The sequence below is a fragment of the Hippoglossus stenolepis genome, chromosome 21 (assembly GCF_022539355.2).
Source record: "Hippoglossus stenolepis isolate QCI-W04-F060 chromosome 21, HSTE1.2, whole genome shotgun sequence".
Classification (NCBI taxonomy): domain Eukaryota; kingdom Metazoa; phylum Chordata; class Actinopteri; order Pleuronectiformes; family Pleuronectidae; genus Hippoglossus; species Hippoglossus stenolepis.
Window position 1 is genome coordinate 11,703,650 of NC_061503.1, and position 25,476 is coordinate 11,729,125.

The 25,476-nt window shown below is 43.8% G+C and overlaps 1 protein-coding gene across 2 annotated transcripts in view; it reads left to right on the plus strand.

The window, feature by feature from the left end:
• The first annotated feature begins 391 nt into the window (after positions 1 to 391).
• LOC118100228 (disintegrin and metalloproteinase domain-containing protein 12) overlaps positions 392 to 25,476 on the plus strand; it is a 78,932-nt gene continuing 53,847 nt past the window's right edge. The window contains exons 1-3 of one of the 2 annotated variants that reach the window (XM_035145088.2): positions 392 to 913; positions 11,875 to 11,996; positions 14,460 to 14,533. In XM_035145088.2, coding sequence (XP_035000979.1) covers positions 814 to 913; positions 11,875 to 11,996; positions 14,460 to 14,533 — 296 coding nt within the window. In that variant the 5' untranslated portion in view covers positions 392 to 813. The remainder of the gene's footprint in view (positions 914 to 11,874; positions 11,997 to 14,459; positions 14,534 to 25,476) is intronic. The other variant, XM_035145086.2, reaches the window with a different exon arrangement.

The window sequence follows — 25,476 nt, forward strand, 5'->3', positions numbered from 1 at the left end:
TTACACTAGGTGAAAATTGAAAAGGGGAAACTTGGTGAAAGTTCTGGAAAAAAGTAGGCATTGTTTTTTTGGAGGGGGGTTAAATAAGTTAGAAAATTGTGATTCTCTTTTAACCTCCTGATAGGTACAATGAGTTAGATTAATGTTATTTACATGCATACATGACCTACATAAGATGTTACTTATATTACACCATTTCAATGCAATTCTTTGTTGTATTCCCTTTGACATAGTTGCAGAAATGCATAAAAATGCTGATTATGGGATTTATTTTTGAAACATTTAACCGGAAGTGGTGTATATTCCAAGCAGCTTGACTCTTGTCAGTTTAATAATTGCTGACGCTGGAGGCGGCGTTAGGACCTCGCGGTGCGTCCCTGTGAAGCACATGGTCTCCACTCATAAGACAACATTTCTCTCCTGTGATTGCCCTGGAATTGAATTGATGTCAGTCCAGTGAATGATCAGGACAGTAAAAGGGTGTGTGTGTCCGTCAGTGTGTGTGTGTGTGTGTGTCTGTCAGTGTGAGTCCATCACCGCTCACTCCCACACTTTGTTTTCCACGCGCTGCAGCTCTGCGCCCTGGACGCCTCTGAATGGGGAAAGTGCGCGGACTGGAATCAGCTGTTCCTCGGGATTTCCGAAAGGCGCACGCAGCTCGATCATATTTCAGGAAGTCGGTTTGTGGTTTTGACTGGGGGGGCTTCTCGTGCACATCAGCTGTTTGTTGGACTGTGCCTGTGCGCGATGGCTGCGCCGCAGTGAGACCGTGAACAAGCCAGTCCGCGTCCACGCTTCATCCAGCCGGGCACCATGAAGCCCCGGAGCCTGAAGTTTGTTCTTTTGACAGCGCTTCAGGCTTTAGCTCTGTCCCTGTCGGTGTGTGACAGCGTCCGCTCCACATCTGCTGAAGGTAAGAGATGATGATGATGAAGAAGAAGTGAAGGTGTCAGATTTATTCTTTGCTTTTCCTGCTGTGCGTAAAAGTAGTAAATAGATGGTTCTCTTCCTTTTTTAACAATAATAATAAATAGCACCTCTCAAAACAGCCATTACAAAGTGCTTCAGTAAATTTCAAATGAAAGTAAAACATCAAAGACAGGTTAGTATAAAATCAAAGGCAACTAATGATATTATACAAAATCTAACAAGACAAAACATAAATAACACAACATCATTTAAAAGTGATTGGCAAAAAGAATAGGAGGAAACAAGTAAAAGCCTTTTGGTAAAAGTAAGTTTCGAAAAAGATGATTTAAAAACAGACAGTGAAGTTTTAAGTCTAAGTTCCTCCTTTACAATTCCAGAGGGATGGAGCATGGACATGTTTTCATCTGGAAATTAAAAGCATTTATGTGCACCTTGAAATTAACCTGTCTGCATTTTGCAGACTTTCTATTCTATTCTTCATTCATGCCCCCCCCTTGGTTGTTATGGGTACATCATGTTTTATGAAAGTACAGATCTCTTAACACATGTCTGGCCAGAATGAAACATCTCCTGTGTAAACAAGCTCTCTGAATTCACGCCTTCCTCTAACTCCCTCCAGCAGAGCTCCGTGTGCATGAACACAACATTTTAATCTGCCAGTCCACCCAGAATGCACCTCAGAGGAGAGGAGACGCTGGATAATTGATGATGCTGAATGCCCCCTCTCTTTGGTAATCAGCGGGAGCACTTGAGCCATTCGTCACAGCTGCTTTGAGCATACTCCAGCTTTTCGAGGCACTTCACACATACTTCACTTTCTTAATTTTACAGGCAAACGTGAAATAAAAGTCTCATTGTTGGTTGAACTTAAAGTAGCAGTGTGTAAGATGTCTTGGGCTAAGTAGCTTTTCGGGAAACCTGGTGTATGGATGGGTTGTGTTTATTATGACCTCCCAGCAACTGATTAAAAAGAGCTGCTGGTGAGCAAATGTGATGTCAGTGTGTGTTTGTGTTCCTGTGTGTGTTTGTCTCTCTCTGTTTTGCCTCCCTCGCGGCTCTGGCTCATGACATCTCAGTTGCCATGTGTTCCTCGCCCCAGGTGCAGATTTAACAAGGACACCACACACAACTTTTTTAAATTTTTTTTAGAAACAGTGGTGAGCGGTGGTGTTTGGTATCAGCCTAAAAGAGATATCTAAATACACTGGCAGTCACGACACTCAGTGTGGAATCATGGGAATTAATTACCAGCAAGGGCAAGTGGGTAAAACTGGGATTGAAGCACGAGGAAGTCGTTCATTTATTCATCAACAGTTCATCAGCGCCATCAGAAGTTGAGCCGTGATGCGTCTGTTACCCCCAAGGGTCCAGGCTTGTCGAACACCGCCATCAGCTGTGAGCAGTCACCTGCTCGGGTGAAATGCGGGTTAATTGAGATAAAATGGTGGAGGGTCGCTTGAGTGGACCTCTGAACCTTAGATTCATGTAAAGGCTGAAATTACCATGTTCAAAACCTTAATTTGCAACAATTTTGATGAAGTTTAATCAAGAAGCAAACGCCCAATATTCACATTTTCAAATGTGGTTTTCTGTTTTGTATTGGCCAGGCAATATATAACCTGAGAATTAATTTCTTTTATTTTTGTTGTAATAGACAAAACTATTGTTCTATTAAATAGAAATTAGTCGTAGTCTGACTTTGTGTTAAAACATAATGAGTCCGAATCATTAGCGCGGCCTGTACTTTGTCTCCAGACTGTGCACGTTTGTCTCTGCCGTCAGATTCCAAGGCTGCTAAGAAAAGATCTCCATGCGTTGTCATGTCTGCATACATATTTCATGACGCCGCTCCTTGCTTTCTTGTCGCCGTTCCTCTCCCTATTTGTCTCGTGCATGTTCCTGTCCTAGCCGGAGATCATTTGTGAAGGATTTCCTCCGATGGTTGACGCACTCTGTCGGCCAGTGTTTTACTAGCCAGCTGCACCGCTTCAGCCGACATGACTGTCTTTGCCCTGAGCGCCGCCGCGTGCAGCCTGCGTGCTGCGCGCTACGACTAATGAAAGTTGAGCTGAGAATATATTTTTGGACTACAGTAAAACATTCCTTCAGCAAACAGTGTCCTCCCCCAGAGAGACATTATCACCACGATGTGACCCATCTCAAGTCAAAGGCATTTAGTGTCTCTTCAGTGTGAATGGATGCAGATCATCCAGATGACTTGTTCAGGATATTTAAGACCCTCAGGCCGGTAAGAAGAGTCGGCCAGTGTGATGGTTGTGCATTAAGACCGATTGATCAACCAGTTGCCGTTCCGCAGTGGTGATATTTATATAGGTGGGGGGGTAGCTGGACTTTACTCTGGAGTCCTGACCCCACATGTGCTGCATTCATTTCCCCGAAGCCGTTGGACTCATCTGACCTCCCTAGCAAAAACTCTTAACGCACCAGTTGAAACCTGATGCTGCCTCTGGAGTTTCTCAATGGACTATCACACCCTAGACAACCCGGGTCATAGTTTAGCTCTGCATGCCTCTCCCCCCCCGAGCGTCTTTCCTCCGCTCTGGTCAGACGGCCCAGTTGGCTCAGAGATCTGTTGTCAGTGTCCAATCTGTCTGGGTTGGTTAAAGTTCCATCCCATCAGCGTTTCACAAAAGAAAGCATTGACACTTTACGAACCCGTTCTGTACAACAATAGGAAAAAATACAATCTTTATTCAGCACAAACCTTTTCACTTGACACTGCAGGTGTAATTAATAACATTTATAATAACTGTGCCCTTTAGACGAGCAGTTCTCTGTATGATGGAATCTTTAATCGACCTGTGCTTTTGGCTGTGATGAGTCAATACGTGACTTTTACAGTTGTCATGGACTAAGACGGTTGTTCTAGCAGCAACATAAACATGCATTTGAACACATGTTTCTGACTCCCTTATGATGGTAAAGCCCAACTTTGCTTTCTTCTTTTTGTTCTGGTTTGGTCTCCACCAAGTCACAAGAATTAAGGCTTGTCTTTTAATTTGCTCAAAGACAGTGGTGGAAAGTAACTTTAATCCGGCCCCTACCATCGTATTGTTGGGCACTTAAGTCACTGCAGTTGATGCAGCTCATCTACCCACATAGCTGGCTCGTTAGATTCGTCACCAACTTGCAGTGAATCATGGGATAGATTGTACCAAAAAGGATCCGCCCAATGGATCTGTTGTTGTTGAGGAATGGAGGGACGTTAAGAAGGAGCCGTCAAAGGATGTGTCCCCTGAATTGGGAAGCACCAATTCACTTTAGCTTAATACATAACACATGTAACATGTTGTCATTTGATCCATTGTCAATATAAAAGTTATGATTTGTGCTGTTTAAGTCCATTTCTTTAATATTTACACTTAATCTCTTCTCTCTCTCAAACTGAATTGTATAACTATCTTAAAAAAGATAAATACATTAACATGGACAATGTGTGTCACCAGATGTTAATAATGATAATAAATAGAATTTCAGTGTCTTTCTATTTGTGTTTCTCCAAGGTCTAGATTCTGGCAGCGTCTAATACACAGTAGCCTAATGCCAATAAAGTGTAGGTGGCATGAAGCATTAGGATTTTCAATAGAATGGGAACCAATTGCAATTCCAGATCAACTGTTCCGCACTGTGGGTGCTAAGGGAAACATTCCCCGGTTTGACTAGATTCCATGTGTACATGCATTCATTGTCCTCCACTGGGATTTGAAACACAGGAATATGTCTTAGCTCCAGATGATCTATCCTCCAGCCTGGCACACACCATCTGCCAAGACTTCACCTCCGTATTCTGCTCGGAGGAGGGACATGCCAGCAATATGTTTCCTAATAGTCAGACGTGTGAACAGTAACAAGACAGGTCACCTCCTACCTGGGTGAGTTGCTAACAAATTGGCCCACGTTGTGCTGCTGCCAGTTGCTTTGTCTGAGTCTGTCTGAGTTATGTCCAACAGGCGGAGCTGGGATGTATTTTTAAAGTCAAATAGCGACACGTAGAAGAAGGTTTCAAGTAAAACATCGACTGATCCAGAAAGTTTTGGCTGCTCATTTTCAGGTTGTCAAACGTGCCGTGAAAAGAGCATTTCTTCATTTTTATATATTAAGAGCTCAGGCTGTCGGATCATGAGACGTTTCATTTACAAGGATGAAACAAATGAGCAAAATCCCTGCATCGTCCTGGAGGAAAAAACTCATTAGTGCTCCCATATTACCATTTTGAGAAAAACAATTATTAAATTACTAATTTAAGAGCACAAATTATTAAATGAAGAGGCACCTCACAGGATTTATTTGTTTGCACAGCCAGAAAACGATTATCACTGTTGCTTAGTGAATAACTTGAAGAAATGAATTTAGTTATCAAAATTACACTTGCATAGTTTTTTGTAACTGAGTCAGTTTCACTATTGTTAGTAATGTCAGTCTGAGCTAATGACACGGTCTCACTGGAGTCCAGACATTTTCCAGACAAGGGCTGTATGTAACAATACAAAAGTCTGAGTAAGTTGCTCCAGACAAGTTTTCCAGTTAGGCCCTCTGTCAAATGTCTGGAAAATGTCAGAGTGAGCCCCTGCGAGAACACAGCAGTAAAATTCACTGTGAAATTCTCAAACAAGTTGAAGGGATGACAAAAGATGTGTTGCTTTCACCGCAGCAGAATTCAAACATCATGTCCTGCCTCCTGCTTGCTCTACCCAGGCTCCATCCCTTGCCTGACTTTTCCCGAACGTTACTGTTTTTGTGGAAACGTCTGACACGGACAATCAGGACCCAATTTTCTGGACATTTTTCCAGAGTTCCTCTCTCAAAACAGCTTATGATAACATGGAGCTGTGTGATGAGATCGCAGCTGCTCCCGCTTTTCTTTCTTTCCATCTATCTGAGGCTCCAGGTTTTTGTTTTGAGTTGGGGTTTTTTTTGCTGTTTTTTTTTGTGCGTTGAATGTGCGCCAGACATGTGCTTCCCATGACCGAGAGGAGTTCCAAGCTTTCGCACACAGCTCCGCTCCCGAAGCTCTCTCCGTCTCTGACCTTTTGTTGCTGAGGCGCATGGGCTCCACGCCAGGCAGCGAGCACAGCCTTTGCAGCTGAGGGTAGTGGGGGTGGCTCGTAACGGTGTCACCCACCGGAGGCGTAACAGCACTGGTTTTCTTGGACAACCTTAACCTCCTGCTGAGCCAGGGGGAATTTTAGCTACAAGGACCATCTATTTCCCTCTGAGTAATTATGTCCTGACACCAGGCTTGTGTGACCGTAAATGAGTTTAGGGTACAAGGTGGGGGCAGAGAGATAGAGACAGAAAGAGAGAGAGAGAACAAAAGGGCTCTTTACCAGCAGAGGGAGTTCAGTGTTAAATGGCTTCACTATGACCCTAAATATCCTCTAAAATTCAACATCCAGCCATAAATCTAACTATTAACAAACCTCATTGCTGTGACTGTTGACACACGGCTACCTTATTAGATTTAATGTAAGTACACCCTCTCTCCAGTCGGTGCAGATGCCTGTGACCATGATGTCACCTTCAGGTTTTTTCTGCTTCCCAGTGGAACCCCTCGGGGCGTTGACATAATATCCCCCCCCAACTGGGTCCAATGTTTACTGTGGAGTCAAGCAAAGATTACCAGGCACTTTTCACCTTTGCTCTGTAATCCCTGTGAACCCTGCATTACAGCTGATGTGACAAATTACAGGGAGCGAGGCGAAGATTGGTCGGTGAGGTGAACAAGTCATTGAGACCTGCTTCTCAAATTTGCTGCCTTTTTATGACCTCCGACGAGGAGGTTATGTTTTCGTTTTGTTTGTCTGATAGTTAGCAGGATTACGCTAAAACTACCAGACGGATTATCATGAAACTTGGTGGAAGGATGCGATATAAGTCACAGAAGAAACTATTCAATTTTGGTGCAGATCCGAATAAATGGGGGATTCAGGAATTTAGTTTTACTTTCTCTGCAGTGTTTCCCTCAAAATGTATTGTTGTGCACACACACATGCAACAGATTCCAAGGGACAGGTATACAGACTAAAGGGTGAAAGACAGGTTCTTGCGTGAGAGAGAAGTGCATTGCATGTCACTTGTGTGTACCTGCACAACTGTAGCTGGAACTACGAGGTCTGACTTGGATGATGATAACTTTATGGATCAAAGCACAAGTGAGCATGTCGTAAATAGCGATGCACACGGCTATAGAAAGCAGCAATGGAGTAAAACACTAAGTGTGTGATCACAGGTTTCCAGAGCCCTTGGGCCAACAGACATTTACTGACTTACACTATGAGAATGTATCAAATCCTTACTATTGAGACACAAAACCACCAATGTTGTAACATTTGTATCCTCAATTAATGACGTAATTCATGCTGTTGATTGATCAAAACAAACTTTGACAACATCACACTTTATATTTTATTGATTTAAAAATGATAGCCATTAATGATCAGTCACAGATGTCGAGAAGATGAAGAAGAGGCAGCGATAAAGAGAGGTTGCGGAGTTCATTGCTTTTGTCCTCAAGGTCATTATTGAAAGACTGTCTGCTTGATGGCTCTTCCTCTCAATGTATCATTCATCATTCTATTCCCAATCACCATTCTGTTTGAATTAGCATAATTTACCCGCGCTGATTGGGGATAAATTGAGTTCGTGAAATGCCTGTCAATCACCCTTTATTAGATGAACAATGGCCATACGCTTTCACCAAGTTTCCCCGTGTGCTGACGTCAGAACCAACTTTTGGCTCAGAAACTTTTGCTGGATCATGTCTCCAGCTCAGTCGGTGCTCCGATTAGAGCCATCCACTGCATCTGGATAAAAATATCTCTGGATACATGTGCTCGATGCAGAAATATTCATCTTTTTGAAGAACCAGCCTCCATGTGGAAACCAGGGAAAGACTTGTGTTTTGTCTCAGTTGAAACAGTCCAAGTTAAGCTCATCACCCTTTCCTAATTTATTCCACATGCTCTTATTTCAAGCGCATTTCTTCCCACAAGTTTGACTAGTAAGTATTAAGTGTCCATACATGTCAAACAATGCTGGAGTTGTCTCAAGTGTCTCCTCCGCACTTGTATTTGTACCATACCAGGAATTTTGCATGTCGAGTCTCTTTTTCAAGCTGCCAAAGGCATTGTTTTTCGTTTTCAATACCACATATTTTCAAGATTGGAGGGAATTACTGTGAAAGTGACTTTGGAGTGTGTCCTTGTGTGTTTTTATTGTGCCAGCCATCGCACAGGGGCTGACTGTGATTACGCGTGCTCTTTATTGATGCATGCACACATGTGCAGCGTGTGTCGCATCCTAGGGAGGACCCGCACACATGCGGGGGCACGGCCTCATCAAACCTGCACATGAAAAGAACAGCGTGGCATTTGTGTTGGAAAAGCAAAGACTGTTATGAATACATTATTTCATGGATGCCTGTCAAGGAGTGAGTTGCGGTCGGTGTGTGAGAAAGCAGGCTCTGGGGCTTAATAAAGCTGAACAGTTGTTGATTTGTTTGGGAGGAACAGAGCGTTGAGGGGAAGAGAAGGACCGGAGTCGTGCAAGGGGCGGTGAGAAAGGATGTGTTGAGATCTGCGCAGACCTGAGGAAGTTCATCTGTTCCCTGGGACCGACAGCTCACAGCCCGGGGAAAATGCATTAATTTTGGGAACTTTGATAAAACCAGGAAATGATTCACTGTGAAATATCATCAGGAACTGCACACTCACTGCCCCAGAAAGCACTGATTCTTGGTTTCACGTCAGAGAGCCTGGGTAGATGTTGAGTTCAAACCTGGCAAAAACTTTGGCATAGACATTGAAGTGGCATCTGTTCTAGTAGACCTTACTGACCAACATGTCACCAAATCAGTGCTTTCCATGAATGTGTGATACAAAATCCCACTCTTCAGGTCAAGACTGCCTTCAAAGAGATGGGTAGTCTAACCCTAACCCTAACCCTAGACCACAGGTTCTAACCTTAACCTGTATTTCCATCCATCCATTATCTATACCACTTATCCTCTGTGGGTCAGCCATGGGAGCCATAACCGATCCCAGCTGACATGAGGCGAGAGACGGGGCACACCCTGGTCACCAGAGACAAACGGCCATTCACACTCATGTTCACACTTACAGATTGTGGGAGGAAGCCTGAGTACCTGGAGAACATGCGAACCTCCCTGATGTGAGATTTCAGTGCTAACCACAGCACCATTGTGCCGCCGTCAACTTCCTTCAACTTGCAACCCTGCAGATTTATCTTGCAACTTCTTTGGAGGTCCCAATCCCCAAGCTGGGAACCACTGACTTCGACATCTAAAATTCCCATATCAAATCCACTCAATACATGCCTAGCGTGTACATGCTGCACCACACCAATCATATAAAGTGTTACAGTGTGTATAACAACAAAACCATGACTGAACACACGGAGCACATAATTGCTTTTTGTTTCGTAACAACATTGCTTTATTCAGTCATTGGTCTGTATCACATTTCAGTCACCCACCGTCAAACAAACACACACTCAGTTACATTCACACGTACGCAGACATACAATCCTCCCAACAAGCATTGGCTTTACCGAGGCAATATAAATGGCACAAGCTCTCCTTATGTACCCTGGAACCTAAAGGGAGCTGATCGTGGCCAGAACTCCGCTTTATTAACCCTTCTGTTTACACTCTGCTTTATTGAACATATAAATAAGCCTTAACGTTCTGCTCCCCACTTTTACCACTCCCTTAGTGCCCCTGGTAGCCCTTATAACAGTCTAGCTAACAAAAGCCACACGCACACACACACCACTGCCTCGCCACGCAACGACTTCACTGAAGGTCTCTCCCAAGCATGTGGAAAAGAAATGAGCCTGCAGACTGTTTCCACTAATATAATGCCATTTATAAGTGGGAATTAAAGCGCATAGCACATTACATTAACAAAATGGTTATTCACTTGCTGACTTTGAAGTCAGGGAACCAAATGCGGTGCGGCTGTGAACCTCATCTTCAAAGTTGATGCGGAGCATGCCGCAGAAAAGAGGCGATGGCCGTTCCAACTTTGTGTGCTTTTTATAAATCGTCTAACCTCAATGTGGACTTGACCTTACGCTGTCAAAGCCTCCCCCCATCATGTGTTGTGTTTATCCATCTTTCCATGCGTTCCCTTACTCAGCATGCCCACCTCCCCCAGACGGTGTGTGTGATTTTTCGAAGACTAATGAGGACAGGGTGCTTCTCCCGCTGTTGTGTGTGCGACGCCGTCCCGTCCTTGCCAGAGCCTGCTTCTCATCACCGGGGCCGGCGCTGGACGAGGACCGCTGAGCTGCTCACCTCTGGCTCTTTGCTATCAGCTGGAGCGGCTGCGTGATGAACTCCAGAGTGGTGGTTTCCTCAGAGGAGAACCAGAACAAAGCTCAGCTGGGGAGTGCTGTGCCTGACCTGGGTTATTAAGGCAGGATAATAAGCAGACTCAGCAATTTGGCTGCGTGAGTCATGTGAGAAACTGAAGGGATGTGAACCCCCGAAGGAAGAGCCTTGAATCTGCTGGTAATAATAATCAGTGAAGAGTGCGTCCCCCCCCTTGAGTGTGTTTGTGTGTGTTTGAAAGGGAATTGAAGAAGGAACAAAGTTTCCAATTTCCAAAAAACGCACCATAAATGATGTTCAAAACCACACGCATCCCTTCTCACAAGTCAATGACATCACCCTTAAACTAAATCTGTTTCCCTGCTGTTTGGAAATGCTCGATGGAGAATCAGTGGGAGAAAACAACAACAGTAAAAAAAACAGTAAAACATTTGATTTAGGATGTTTGCACTGAAACAAATGGTGCCAACAACCCCCGCTGCTTTAGTAAGAGACTCGAGCTCCGAAATGGCTTCCCCGCTGCGGAGAACTGATTACTGCTGAAACCCTGTTAGCAGTGTTCTCCTGTGGCTCACTATTGCATTCTGCCTCTCTGCGCGCTCATGATATACTTTCTACGAGAGATTTTCGCCTCCGTCTCATTTATAAGTGGTTGGTTTATCTGTAGGATGGTGGCTGTTTTTTTTTGTTTTTTTTCCCCCACCAGTTCATCTCCCAACTCGGGGAGGCTCAGGGACTTCGGTATTGGATTTAGGGACGGATATGTTCTTAAATGACTGGCAACACACCAGAGCTTCAAGAATTGCTGCCATCCGAAGGGCTCAGTTAACTCCCTGTCAGAACACAGAGAGTGGAGATAAAAGCTCGCTGGGAACAATGCCCCAAAGCTATGTCTAATCCCTGCACTGCATCCTGGACACTAGCCTCGTGTTCGGAGTTATCGCAGCAGCAGCAGCCGAGCTCCTCTTCGCTCAAAACTCCCTGTTCCAGACGAACGTTTGAGATTTATGCAGCCCGAGTGGCAGAGGGGGGCAGTTACAGTTTTTGCCACAGGCCAACGGTCCCCGTCGCTTGATGTCTCAGAGTGCTAATTGGCGGTGTTGTAATCGTGCCTTTATGGCGGAGGAGAGAGAGAGTTCTGCCCGTACGAGAAGGTGGTGAACATATGCTCGGGGAACGGCGAGGATGTATCGGAGATGGCGTACTGTCAGCGTGAATAATCGTCAGTTACGAAAAACAAAAACATTCAGAGAGTATTATTTGTGCGCTGTGACAGAAAATCCATCAAATGCACACTTGGATTTTGTGTAAGTGACACTTTATATTACAAGCTTTATATTACAAGGCAGCTGCACTGTCAGGTTGGGTTTCTAATGAACACCAGGCTCAGGCCTTTAATGGCGGGGGAGGAATTCATTATTGTCGGGGAGAAGTCGGTTTTGGAAAATGTTCCCTTTGTTCGTGTCCACAAAGATGGCCGTCGTCTGGTTTTACTAGATGCTGAGAGAGTTTAGGATGAAGTTCCCTCCGATTCTCATGTGGTATTTGTCCTTTTTTTGTTGTTTTTACAGGGAATCTTTCTAGCACGACTGATCGACACACGCCAACAGCAAAGCAGAAACACTATGGGACAACAGTACCTCTTCAGCTGGTTGGACAAGACTGGAAACCAATCAGCTCGCTCAAACCTCAGGTGAACAATACTCATTCAGAGTTTCATGTTTGCTCTGCTCCTTCTTTTAAATTCATATATTCACAGTCCCCAGCAGACGACCTCTTCACTTTTGGGTTAGCGCTGTCAGCTTTAAACATTTATTTTGCTGTAGCAGGACCCTTATGTTAAAATTTGTATCTCTTAAAAACATGCACTTAAGCCCGGACATTTTCCTGAATTTTTCCAGAGAGACTGTATGAGGGAACGTAACCTTTCCCGCCAGCCCCTGGAAAATGTCTGAAAAATGTCAGAATGAGCCCATGTGGAAATACAGCAGGAAAGTGTCCAGAAAACTCAGTGTCGTCTCTAACAAACAACGGATACGAAACAGGAAGAATACAAATCTCTCAGGATGAAAAAGAGGTGTCGCAGAAGATGTTGATGTCCTGTAGATGCCGGCGAGATCCTTTTGGCTTTAAGGGCAGACGCCAGTGTTGATGGGCTGTAAATATAGATATGTGATTACCACAGCGGAATCTATACGTGTCCTGCTTCCTGTATGTTCCACTCAGGCGCCGCCCCTCTCCTGAATGTTCCAGACATTTTCCTGTGATTGTGAACATGTTCGGCGTTGTTCGTATTTGAAAGGCAAAACTCCCCAAAACTTTTTCGTGAGTTCTCTGCGATGTCTGAAAAGAGCTCGTGTTTCATTATCGAACGGGGCAAATCCCCGTGGAGTTTGTTGAACACATTAATGTTCCAAAAAGGAATGAGAAATTTTGATTTCAAAGACCCTATGGCCATTTGTCCAACAGAAGCCTCAGGGCAAAATTAAAAAATATTCTGGCCCCACTTTGGCAACGGCTCTGAGAATAGAATAAAAAAATCAGTAAGCCTGTAACAGCCAGGGGTAATTCTCAAATCTGTGAAAATCAGGGTTTACTGTTAAACCTGTTGCATAAACATTTTAAAGTGGATAAAATCTCCAAAACCAAATTAAATGCAAGATTAGACTTGTTTTACTTTGCATCTCGATTTTAGACCGACCCGCTGTGTATCTAATCAGCTGTCGGCAGTCTTCATCTTCATCTTTAAACTTCACCGTGCGTCTAAGTATTTAAATAATGGATCCTGCTCATGTGTCAGCACTACGTGTCTGCTGAGTTAAAGTGTGCAGGGAAACATACAGGCGGGCGGAGATAGCAGCCCGGTGCCTGTTTGTGTTCACTCCAGCACATTTCATGCACAGACAGCTGTACAGTATCTCAGAGAGGAAGAAAACACCACGTGCACACTGGAACATTAACGAAATGTTTGGGATCCTTGGCTCTGTTTGGGTGTTATAATCCCAGACTTTATAAAAAAAACAGAATCCGCGGCTGCCAAAGAGACTTAAAAACACAGCTCGAGTTTCCGCGTTGCAATTCATTTGTGGATTAATTTGTTCTGGCTTAACCAAACCGTCACGGTGCCACAAGGTTTGTTTGGGATCTCATTACCTAGAGAAAAAAAACCCCCAGAATAACTTCAATGGAGGTGAAATTAAATGATCGTTTGAATATGTTACTGCTTAAACAACAGCCCCCAAACATGCAGTGGGCTTTGTGTATTTTCCGAGCAATTGTCCCAAACGTTATGCAGCGTGGGAGAGGTGAGAGCGTGCACGTGGAAAGCATGTGTGAGCGGGAGATAGCGGGAGGTTTTAGTCCCACTTGGTTTGTGCAATGATACTGCATAAAGTGTTCTGCTTCCACATCCCCTTATGATCCACTCGACATTCTTCTCCTCATGAAGAGATGGATAACCAAGAGCAGCTCTTTGCCACGGTTGACCCAGATTGAACTGTGTGTGTGTGTGTGTGTGTGTGTGTGTGTGTGTGTGTGTGTGTGTGTGTGTGTGTGTGTGTGTGTGTGTGTGTGTGTGTGTGTGTGTGTGTGTGTGTGTGTGTGTGTGTGTGTGTGTGTGTGTGTGTGTCAGCCCAGCTATATGTAGAATGTGAGACAGGAGGAATTTTCTATTTCGCATTTGTGTACCTGAGTGAGAGTGCAACACGCAGTGGGAGAGAGGTTACGTGTTGACGTGTGTGTGTGTGTGTGGGAGTGATGTACGTCTCGGCTCCACTTCATCCGACTGCAGCAGAGACACGCGGTCCCTCTCGGTGTTGTAAACGCAGGGGTGCGAGGACGCGTGGCTTTCAGCGGGATTAATGTCAAATGGAATAGAAACATAAGATAATCCTCTCCGCTCTTGTTCTAAGATGCAAAGTAGCTTCACAGGGATTTCCAACTGCTCCCATCAATTGAAACAGTTTGCTCTCAGTGCTGGGTGGCTCAGTCAAAGCCTCATCAGGATTTGAATAAAACAGCTGTTTGCCGTTTTGCATTTTAATGCCACAAATAAATTAATTTACTGAAATTTAGACTCAACAGTTCGATGGCACCTTCCTCGATCAAGTCCAGAGGCCATTTTTCTCATCCCCGCTCCTGTCTGTTCTCTCTTCAGAGTCACCCTGCATCACTGGAGCTCCTGATTGAAGCGGAAGGTGTGCAGCTGCTCCTGGCTCTGGAGAAAAACGAGTAAGTGTCGCTCCATTCATACTCGGCCTTAGCTCGGAACTGAGCGCTTTCTGGAGTAGAAACGGCAGCGTCGTACCCGCTGCCCGGGGGGGCTGCAACTGGGGCCGTGTGGCCAAAGCTGTGTGGAACATATAACCGGGGAATGGCGACAGTGGAAGTCGTTCTCTTAGCACGGCTGCAGCGCGGGTATGGCAGTGCTCTGTGTGCTTTGGTCTTTGTGTGTGCTGAAACAAAAGACTTGAAAGACAGAAATTCCTGAATACATCAGCCAGACATTGATGAAAAGTGACATCTTCCTCCTTCTCCTCCCTCTATCTTTTCATTTGATCTATCGGTATAACACAGGGGAGAAGGAGGCTGTGTTTGAATGCAGCACACACTCCCGCTCTCTGTAGTAAGATACCATCAAAACAGTGCCAGTCTGGGAGTGGCAGGGATGGTGGGGGGGTGGAATCGGAATAGGTACACGTTGACAGAGACGTAGCTCTGGATCTGTTCAGAGGAATATTTGTCATCTTCGCATTTTTTGTTAAGCAAGGGCTGGGTGAACGTGGCCCCGGCCTCAGACAGCCACCGAATCGAGTGTGTTGCTGAGAAGAATGGGTCGTGATTGATGGAGCAATATGTTTTCTATCCAGTGCTGCTGCCACACATGAGCAACCAGGAACAAGCAACGCTGTCTGTGTGATGGAGGGAAAGAGGGAGAGGGAAGCAAAGGGGGGAGAGGAAGAGCGCGGATGGGCTTTTATGCCGGAGTCAGCCATGAATCCCACTTGTTTTTCCATGCTTAATATATGTAAATTCCACCTGCAGACTGTGGGACAAAGCTTTCAACACCAGCGACCGCAATTTTATGGCTTACCTACTTTGAAAATATTTTGATGGGAAATCACACTCAGTCTTTCTGTCGAATAACATTCCTGCTCTGCACAGGTGGGGATTTTGCAAAGCTGACTTGCAGATTGTCAAATTTTCACCCATGTATAGCAGGGAATTACGCTCCTCTTACAGGAAGAACATTTCATTTAATTTGCGGCTGAACCTTTCAGCCGCAGGTGGGGGAAAAAACACCTCACGTTCCCATGCCTCACCCACACGATCCTCATTCGGCCTGGCTGTCATCGTTGTCCAGCGGCATTAAACGTGAAGCCGAGCTCGGGCCCCAGAGCCAAGAGGAACAAACAGTGACGATGGAGGGGTGCAATCTAGAGCCCTCTAATGAGCTTGAGCGTGATGGAGAGACTTTACTCAAACAAACCTGTGAGCACTCCAAACACCAATCTGTCAGAATTTACTCTCGACGCTTTCAGCAAGTCTGGAAAACAAGGTGTAATGACTTTTTTTCCCATCGTCTGTTGATTCTGACACCAATCTGTGATAGGTGGAAATACTATCTCATTAAATATCAATCGGAGCTCGATGTGACAAATCCCGATGAGCACGTGGGGAGGATGTGTGTCGTCGATTGGGTTTCGCTCCGCGGATCCGTGCAACAAAGCCAGAACTGAACCTGCTGTGCTGACATGAAGTGAAGGCTCATGTCTGAGGCTGCTGGCAGACCGTCTGCGTGCTGCTGATGGAATCCAGTTGTTCAAACACAGCCGGCATCTGTGGAAGGGGAGAAAAAAAACGTGGCCCCACAGTGAAATGATTCTGAGTGAAACCCGCAGATTCATTAGTTTTTTCTCAGGTCTCTGTCAATAAATATTGCTGGCAACAAGCGCAGATGAGGTGTGCTGCACAGCTGAACACGGCGATTTCTACGTTATAGGAGGACATGCTCTCAGCGTGTCTGAACTCACATCACCCCCGCTGTGTAATAGAGGGGAGCAGAGGTTGCCAAGAGAGGCTGGAGTACATGAACATTTGATAGCAAACAGATTGAAACTAGATATCGTCTCATGATGTGATCGCAGCAGCCGCAACGCCAATCAACATGTTGACGTTCCGACCCAGGAGAGCTCAGTAGTCATAACTGCTCTTTTACATGAGTACTCAGATGTCAAGTGGGGCAGGACAAAATCTGTCCGCAGGCAGGCCTGCAGACTTTGATATTTTACAGACCAAACGTGACCTGGCTGCATACAAGGTCAATGCAAGAGTGCAAATAGCTGCAAATTCAAGCCCGATGACACAAACGGATGTGAATACGCATTTAAACTCTCAGCAAAAATGTGCGTGATGCTGTGTCACACAAGACTGTCTAAAAACTACACTGAAAAACTGAAAGAATACAAAGTGCCATACGTGGAGAAGACGCCAACAAAGATGTCGAGTTGGATTTCGACTTTGATTCGAGAGCTTTTGGTGATAAGGGCAGATGCTGGTGTCAGTGAGTTTTATTGTGAATGCATCTGACCCATCTGCTCCTCCATCTTAATTTGTCCAAGTTTTGTTAATACTGTTAATTTTATGACTTTAACAGAGACACATTTTCTAATCAATATCTGAGAAGATGACGGCTGCTAAGAATGGATGTCTTCTTCTAATGAATTGCTCTGTGCAGTGTCAGCAGCACTCGGTACATTTCGAAAAAGCCTGCAACCTGATGAAAACTACTCCTCGTGCTACACAAAGTGTTTGCAAGCCAATTCTTTGGTGTGTCTGCTCCTTGACATTAAGGACTGCAGAAGACATCAGGGCTCAGATACTCCTACAACATCCCTGGACACCCTGTAAAAGCAGCCTGTTGTTGGGAGGGAAAGGGCAGCCGCTGCCTTGAGCAACCTCACGACCGCGTCAACTGGCACTCCAGATTATGGTTCAAAAGATGGCTGCCTGAAAAACCAAGGCCCTCTCCTTGTGAAAAATGCTGCCACTGTAATGCACCCATGTACTGCTCTTTCTTCAGATTCCTATCTTCATTCAATATCATCGTCTTTCATTTTGACAGCATCATTTCTTCATTTCACATTTAAGCAATGCTTTCCCTCAAGACCCTGCCCTCCCTCTCAAATAGTCACAGCTCGTATAGAGAGAGAGAGAGAGAGAGAGAGAGAGAGAGAGTAGGGTAGTGGACATAAAATTACAAAATAAGACTAGATAGGAAAGCAGCTCCTTAGTCATCCAAGTGCTTTAGATAACAAGGAAGAGTTGCTATCATTTTTGAAGTAAATGTATTTTTAATCAGGAAAGGAGACGTGTAAAAGTCCTGCTTCATATTTCATAATTAAAGTTTGGGTTAAAACTTAAATGTTTTACATGCCCTAATGTTCAAAAAACACATCACTTTCCTCAAACTGTCCATTGCTGCAGCTCCTCTTTTCAGCCTCTGTCTGAAACACTTGGTTTTAGCTCCTGTCTCATTAAGGCCTCCCTCCCGATAAAGCCCAGTCTGCTCTGATTGGCCGGTTGGCCCAGTCTGTTGTGATTGGTCAACAACTTCCAACGTGAAGGAAATGTCAGCATCTGCTCTCGCTTTACCTGGCTGTGTTAGGCGGGGTGCCAGACTAGCTGCTAGGCGTATATTATTCAGATGCGCTACTGACGAGGTGTTTTAGGACAGAATGAATTCATACAGAAAAAAACCTAAACAACAAATTAGAGGAAAGGGAATAACTGAACAGCACAATATGTCTTCTTTAAAGGCAGGGTAGGTGGTACTGAAGAAACCAGCAAGAATATACAAATTCAAACCTCCCTCCAAATCCACACCATGAAAACACATGAACGAGCATCACTCAGTGCCTGACTACAGCCTGACTGAGGCTATGGAAGTTCGGATTTTACCAAAGATGCTGTAATACTGTCTGGAGTTGCAGAAGAATCTGACAGGAAAGATAGATGCGTTGACAGGCAGGTCGTCCATTCAGTCATTTCACCTGGGACCAATAGAATGATGGGATGACCTTTTACAACCCTTGGGTTTCCACTGTTGTCAGAGCTTTTCATTTATTCATTGCTACGGGGATGTAAAGAGGATTTCAAGGGATCCAACAAAAAAATGCTTCTCAGAAAGAGCAGGCCTACCCGGCCTTTAACTGCTGTATTCCTCTGTGGTTAGAGTCGGAGAAACCAACAGTGAAAAAAGCTCCAAGTTCATGTTGATATTACAACACTTCCTCAACGAGTAGTCCGACTTCATTCTTCAAAGCCAAACATATAAATCTTACAATAGGGTTCTGCGTCAGAGGATGTTGGAGAGGATAACAGATCTGATCAAAGTCACAGATGCTGTATCTTCTCTGACGATACCATGAAAAACTACCTGACTGAATCTGATGTGGCTCTGAAATGATCCTGCAACCCATCCTTTGGTAACTTCAGGCTTTCATCCAGGTACCTGACTCCCCCACCCCTTAGAGATCCAGTTCCCTACAGTGCAAATGTTATATAATACTAGTAATGCTTTTGTGAACATGGTTGAACCAATTTCAAGCATCGAAACTATTCAGCCACATGACAAAAGATGTATTTTCACAAGAGATAGGAGGAATTTTCTAAAACGTTTATAATTTTCCAGCTTTAGGATCAAATTATCTCTTAACACAATGGTCAATAGGTATATATATATTATATAATATATTTGACAATAGGCCAAATATGAGCCTCAGTATAGACATAGCAAAGACTATTTTTCACATAGAAGATGTGAAAAACGAAAATATGCCTTTAAACTTTAAACAATAACAGTGCTGTTCTCAAAATTTTCATCAGTCATTTTATCTGAAATCCAACGTGTGAATATTGAACCTTAAACTTTGGTGCGGATTTCCCTCCTGTGCAACACTGGCCATACACACATCCATTTACCTTTTCATGTGTGTAGTCATTCATTTTTCTTACACAAGCTAAGGCATCCATTCCTTTAGTTTCATGCCTCCGTTGGGGGAGAAAAGCACTGAGGCTTGACTTCGTCTCGACTAGAGGGACGGTGCTTGAGCTTTGACCACTGGGTATGGAACCGCTCCTCACCAAGCTGGTCTTACAGCTCTTGCTGCTTTGTGGCTTTGAATGAAGGGCCTCCAGGCATATCAAGATGAATCGCAAGCCGAGCAGGCAGCCTGCTCTCCATCCTTGTTTCCTTTTCTAATGGACTGCAGGGTCGGTGAAAGGAGGCCTGGGGCTTGTCAGTGGGGTAGAGGATTGTCTTGGTTGCGTGCACTTGGGTTTTTCTCCCTGCTCATGATGATGTTTAGCCTTCAGAATACGGGGCCTCGAGGGGTTGGCTATCTAACTTTTGGAATCTTTTGTGCTGCAAGACAAACACACATATGTGCATACACACTCTTTAATCTGGCCTTTTCCCTGGACAGAGGGCAGGCAGAGGATAGGTTTCCTGAGTGAAAGGCCAAGCTGCAAACTTCTTCTATCTCTCCGGTGTTTGGAAGAACAATAAAATGTAGCCTGGACACGTTCCAGACCCAATTTGTGTCCCAGTTTCAGGATTTGCTTTTCAGGATTGTTATTCAACGCCGTATCTCAGCGTCTGGCCTGTGACCTGACGCTCCTCTCAATGAAGACGTGCTCGTGTCTCACTGAAAGCACGGACAGGAAACAGCCTCTCCCGGGGAGCTGAACAAACAGAAGTCTAAAGACGCAGCACAAATAACCAACCTCTTCGCGAAGAAATAGGGCATCCCTGTGATCTCCCTCGTAGAGTTATTGTCCAATGCTGCAGAGCCACACACAGATTATTTAAGGGACGTCAAACCCAGAGACACCCATGTGTATCAAATCCTTCCTCTTGTCATTAAGCCAAGAGTGAGACAAGGAGTGTATCAAATCCTTCCCCAAGTCATTAAGTCAGAAATAAAACAAGGCGGAAAGACTTTTTCTCATTTGGGCTTCAGGGCTTACTCAAGGTGAACAGATTAAATGTGTTTATCACAGATTTGAATGTCTGTAGTAATAACAGCTTCAAACTAAACTTTCTCCTTCTACAGCTTCAGATCTTTTTCGTGACGCTCAGTTCACTTCTGGTAATGATTGATGTGATGTTTTACCAGTAAAATCACTGTCGGGCGAAATCTGTCAGCTGCTTAGTTGTATTTGAAGCGTTTATCTGAACTGGTTAATGGTGTTTTCAGACACATTATTTTATGTTTTAAATAATTAAATCTTATTTAATCTTATCTTAAAGACAGGATTAGGCAATTTCAGTGTGATAAAAGGTGTTAGACCAGTGTCACAGTGTTTCATAACACACCTTAGACTGTATATAAAGATGGACGACATGAAGGCTCTCCAAGTGCCAAAGCGTCTCAATCAGCCCTGGTGGCTGGCTGCAGTATAGGTCATATACCCACCTCCATGTTAACAGATGGGACATGGACCAAAAAGAATAAACATTAAATAATGTTTCTGCTATTTTAGGTAATTATCACACTGATCAAGTGTTTATTTTTCCGGTAAGTTTGGTTTTAATTCGTTATTTGATGCTACAAAAATGTAAAAACATCATGATTGACAGCAGTCAGTCGAAAACGTGCATCGTGGGACTTTGATATCATGGCTCCTCCCCCTGATGATTATTGCACACACTGTGGCTCCAAATGACGTCATCATGGTTAGATTGCAGCATTCTCAGCCGGGATAATTTGGCTTCAAAACAGTGCAGTCCACACACACACACACACACACACACACACACACACACACACACACACACACACACACACACACACACACACACACACACGCACACACACACGCTGTGCTCTGAAAATTCATTCAGGACCACGGGACATTATTTCCCAGCAAAGGATGCGCTGAGGTTAACTGTAGCCTTTGTACCTTCCTTGTTACGCTCCTGGCTGCAAGGCCATGATATACTGTGATTCATTAGTTTCAAAGACAAGCCTCTGAATTGGGCTCGTCTCTGTCCAGAGCCAGCGTCTTCTAACCGCTTCCTTCAAAAGGGAATTTTTTTTTTTTTTTTCGGGAAGGAGCTTTCCTCTTTTGAATTACCTTCTCAGAAGCTCCAATTATTTTCCAGCTTAGAGCAGTAATTAATAAGGTGGGCTCGCCACTCCATCCTCCTAATTAATGAGGAGGCATCCAGTAACACTGGAGAGCTGGAAGAATGGCTTGTGCCTTCCCTCAGGACGGAGAAGAGTCAGATGCAAATGCGCAGTAGTTAAAAGTTTGAAGTTCTTTTTTGTGTGAGTCTGTGTTAAAGTCTGAAATCCTTCCATCCTGCTCAGTGGAGTTCACTTATTGTACATGAATGGTTAAACGAATATCAATTAGTAAAGTGATGCTTTAAAACACATTGCATATTTATAGTGTAGTGAACACTGGCTCTGATCATAGTGTTTTACATACTACCACTTGTTTTCTAATCAATCATTTTGTCTATATAATCAATATGATGCATTATAAGATGATTGTTAACTAAAATGTAGAAAAATGAAAACAGTATTTCCCTCTTTATTTCCCTTCTGGTGACATTCAGATCTCCCAATGGACAGAGTAAAAGCTAATATCTATCATATGATGTTTTAACATGTATTAATATTTAATTAGCTGTTTCAACATTAATAATTAATATCACATATTTATTTTGAACACAATTTTTGTGCTTTTACACTTTGATTAATAAATTATAATGTGCCTCATGCTTTCCTATCGGTCGGCCATTCTTGCAAAAAACAAGGATGTGGCTCTAGTACAGTTCACTTTAGAGGATGTGGACCAATGTGTGTCTATGAGCCAATCACAATAAAATATGTCTGTGCATTAAGTTGGAATCATGACAGGGGTCATAGATCTAGACTCCCTAGAAACGTTTTCTGAATGGGTGCTCACCTCAAAGTCAAATGAGTCCAGCAACGATTTTTTCTGTCTGATGCAGTTCTTTTCAATAAAAAAAAGCATCGACTTCTTCTCCCTCATTCACAAGCCATGAATATGCAAATATATAATGTCTACTGCTCTTCGGCATCAGTGTATATGAACACTGGAGGCTTCAAGTTTCCACCACACACTTGTGTAAGTTTATGCCCGATTGGCTCCAAACTATCTCGGATGTACACGCGTTCAACTCAGATTTAATGTGAGCGCAGACAAACTTTCAGCGGATGAATGCGAAAACAGTCTTCTGGTGTCAAACTGCACGTACATTATTCTGCAGTGAGGCTCCAAGTATAGTAACAAGAAGCAAAATGTATTTTTGAGCAGAGAGGAAATTAAACGTACAAATCTGAAGAAGACAAATGAATCGTGGTTTCCGACTCGGTGGCTTTCTTTAAAAAAGACTTTTTGTGCCTGATAGGGGTCGTTCCCTCTCGACTCTGAGCCGTTTTCCAGATGGACCACTGGGTCTCGTCGGGACTCCAGCTGGTAGATTTATTTCTCATCCTTCCTCCATTTACCACAAAGTACACAGCTAAATGAAACCTACTGTAAGCAGCAGTTTCTCTCTGGGGCACGTTGACCTTCTCCAAAGAGCTTAGGGGACCTGCGGAGAGATAGAGATGATTATTGAGGCTTGGTTCAGCACCATACTGTACATTTCACTACTAATTACGCAAATCTGTCTGTTTGTTTGTCTGTGGAAGAGATATTTTGCAAACTGTTCATTTCATCGGCTTCACACTTGGAATGTCTATTGTAAATTGTCCGAAAAAGACATTTATAGGTGCTTATCTCCACCATGGCCACAACATTCATAGAATCACTGTGTTCTTAGCAAGTGCAAATTGTCTTCAAAGTAAAAGCACAACGTTTGTTTAGTTGCTGCTCTGCTTTACACCAAGTGGAATTACAGAGCATATATTTTTAAAAGTTGTGAACGTGAGTCTGAAGATTGCATCGCTTTCTTAACAGACCTCTGATACAGCCAAAATGCCTTGTATGAAAAAATAACTGCAGCTCAGTTAATCAAAGTTATATATAAACCACGTACGATAAAATTAATGAGGCAAATTCAATTTAATTTAATGAAAAAACATTAACTATGAAATCTTTATTGCAGATAAACCAGGTGGGTTGAACGCACTCTGCACCGTAGACCATTGCTGCTCTGCACACAAACAATAAAAAGTGACATTATATTGCAGAACTGAGGAGGAATCACTAATGACAATGAATAATTCAGCTCTGGAGCATTAACACAGGACAAGCAGGCAGGTTTAGAACGGGCACTGAACTGGTGTCCCTTAAAATGAAAACTATGCAGTTAAATTACCAAAGTTAAATTATTCTATTGATGCCGGGGGTTTGGTGCCTTGCTCACTGGCAGATTGATGATAGGTGACGAGGGAATAGGCTCTGCCTCCACAGCTGGCATGCAAACTTCCCTCTTCAAACTCGAGGCTGCGTCCGACCTGTCAGAGACGATATGAGAGTCACCGGGTGCTGCTGTGCATGTAGGCGCTCGGGATTTTAGAGACAAGAGGACTATTTTTGTGTCTGGGAAGACATGACAGCAAACAGAGAGACAACTATACAGCCCTCGCCCTGTTGTTTTCCATCTGTTGTATGAGTCTTGCATTTTTATGAACCTGGTGTGCAAGACTTCCTTGTGTTTAAAGTAACAGCCCCAAGGCTGAACAATAACCACTTTCATTTTAAACAAGCTCCTTTGTGTGTTAGGAACAGGGGTGATTCTGAGGGCAGACTGCCTTGTGTGTTTCATTTTAATAACTTTAATAGAGCATAATGTGATATGCAAGAACACAACTGGAAAAAAGCAAGCGTATATTAATTTTACCTTTTGTCATCTCTTTATCCCTCCAGTGAATGTGCTACATTCTTTTCCATAAGTAAGTAGGAGTGTGCACTCGATGTATGTCTCCTCCTTACTCCAACACTTTATCAGACTTAAGCCCTTTTCAGAAGTGAACTCTGGAAAATGTCCGGAGCAACTAATTTGGACATTTGCGTTTTCCCACACAATCTGTAAAATTTCAGGAAAATGATTGGCGTTCAGTGTTTGTCTGAAAGCAGCTTTAATGGCATCTCATTCAGCTTGGAATCACTCTCGCTGAAATGACTTACAACACGAGTGACAATATAAATCCATGAAAGCTGGATGTGATTTGTCATTAGTTAGACGCTGTTGCCGTTCACTCATGAACTGCATCATGTAATAACACATTAGAAATGTTAGCGAGCCCCTGTTGCCATCTATTGGTTTGTGGTAGAAACATTAAACTCTATAAATGGTTGTGGTTATTCCCTTGTACACTTACATGATTACTTTTTTTTCTAAATAATAAAACTTTCATCCTGCAAACAGCATTTTCTCATGTGCTTCCACCTGTTTACTCGTTTTTTGGAATTAAAAAGACAAATCACTGAAATTTAATTGTGCATTGGATTGTTCACTGTGAATATATGGTGCAATGATTTGAATATGATTAGAAATTACCCATGATGACACTGCAACAAGTTTGTAACAGGAGGACTTTCTAGAACTGGAGTTCGTTTTAGCATCTGTCAGCCTTCGTCTTTCCCTCGAAATGTCTTTCTGTGTTTTCCTCTCGCTCCGAGTCTCTCCCTTTCTCCTGTTTAAGCAAACACTGTCCATTAATCATGGTGAAATCTCATTTTCTCAAGGCTCTGCGGTGCCAAACGGAATAAACAAATGCAGCCAAAAGTTTTTGACCTCTGCGACTGCTGACCATAAAGATAATCGGTCCAGCTTTGCAGCGCTGGCTCCCATCTTCCCTCGTGACAGACGGACAAATGGATCCGCCTGATTTACGGTGTGAATTAATGTCTGAGCGGACTCCGTTTGACCGTTCTCACAGTAACCTAGCGATGACCAGCACTCCCTGCGTGTGGGGGGTCACTGACTGAGCGAGGAAGCCACGTGTGGTCATCAGCCAGACGGTCAGAGGCTGAAGGGAGCCTGTCTCTTTTTGCTGATGTAGGAGATTTTCTCCCCCTCCACTTCTTTTGTCTTCCACATGTTCACGCAGAGCAGCGTCCTTGTAAAAAATAAATGCTGGATGGAAAATAGGAGAAAAAAAAAGAAAAAGTGTATCCGCTGCAGT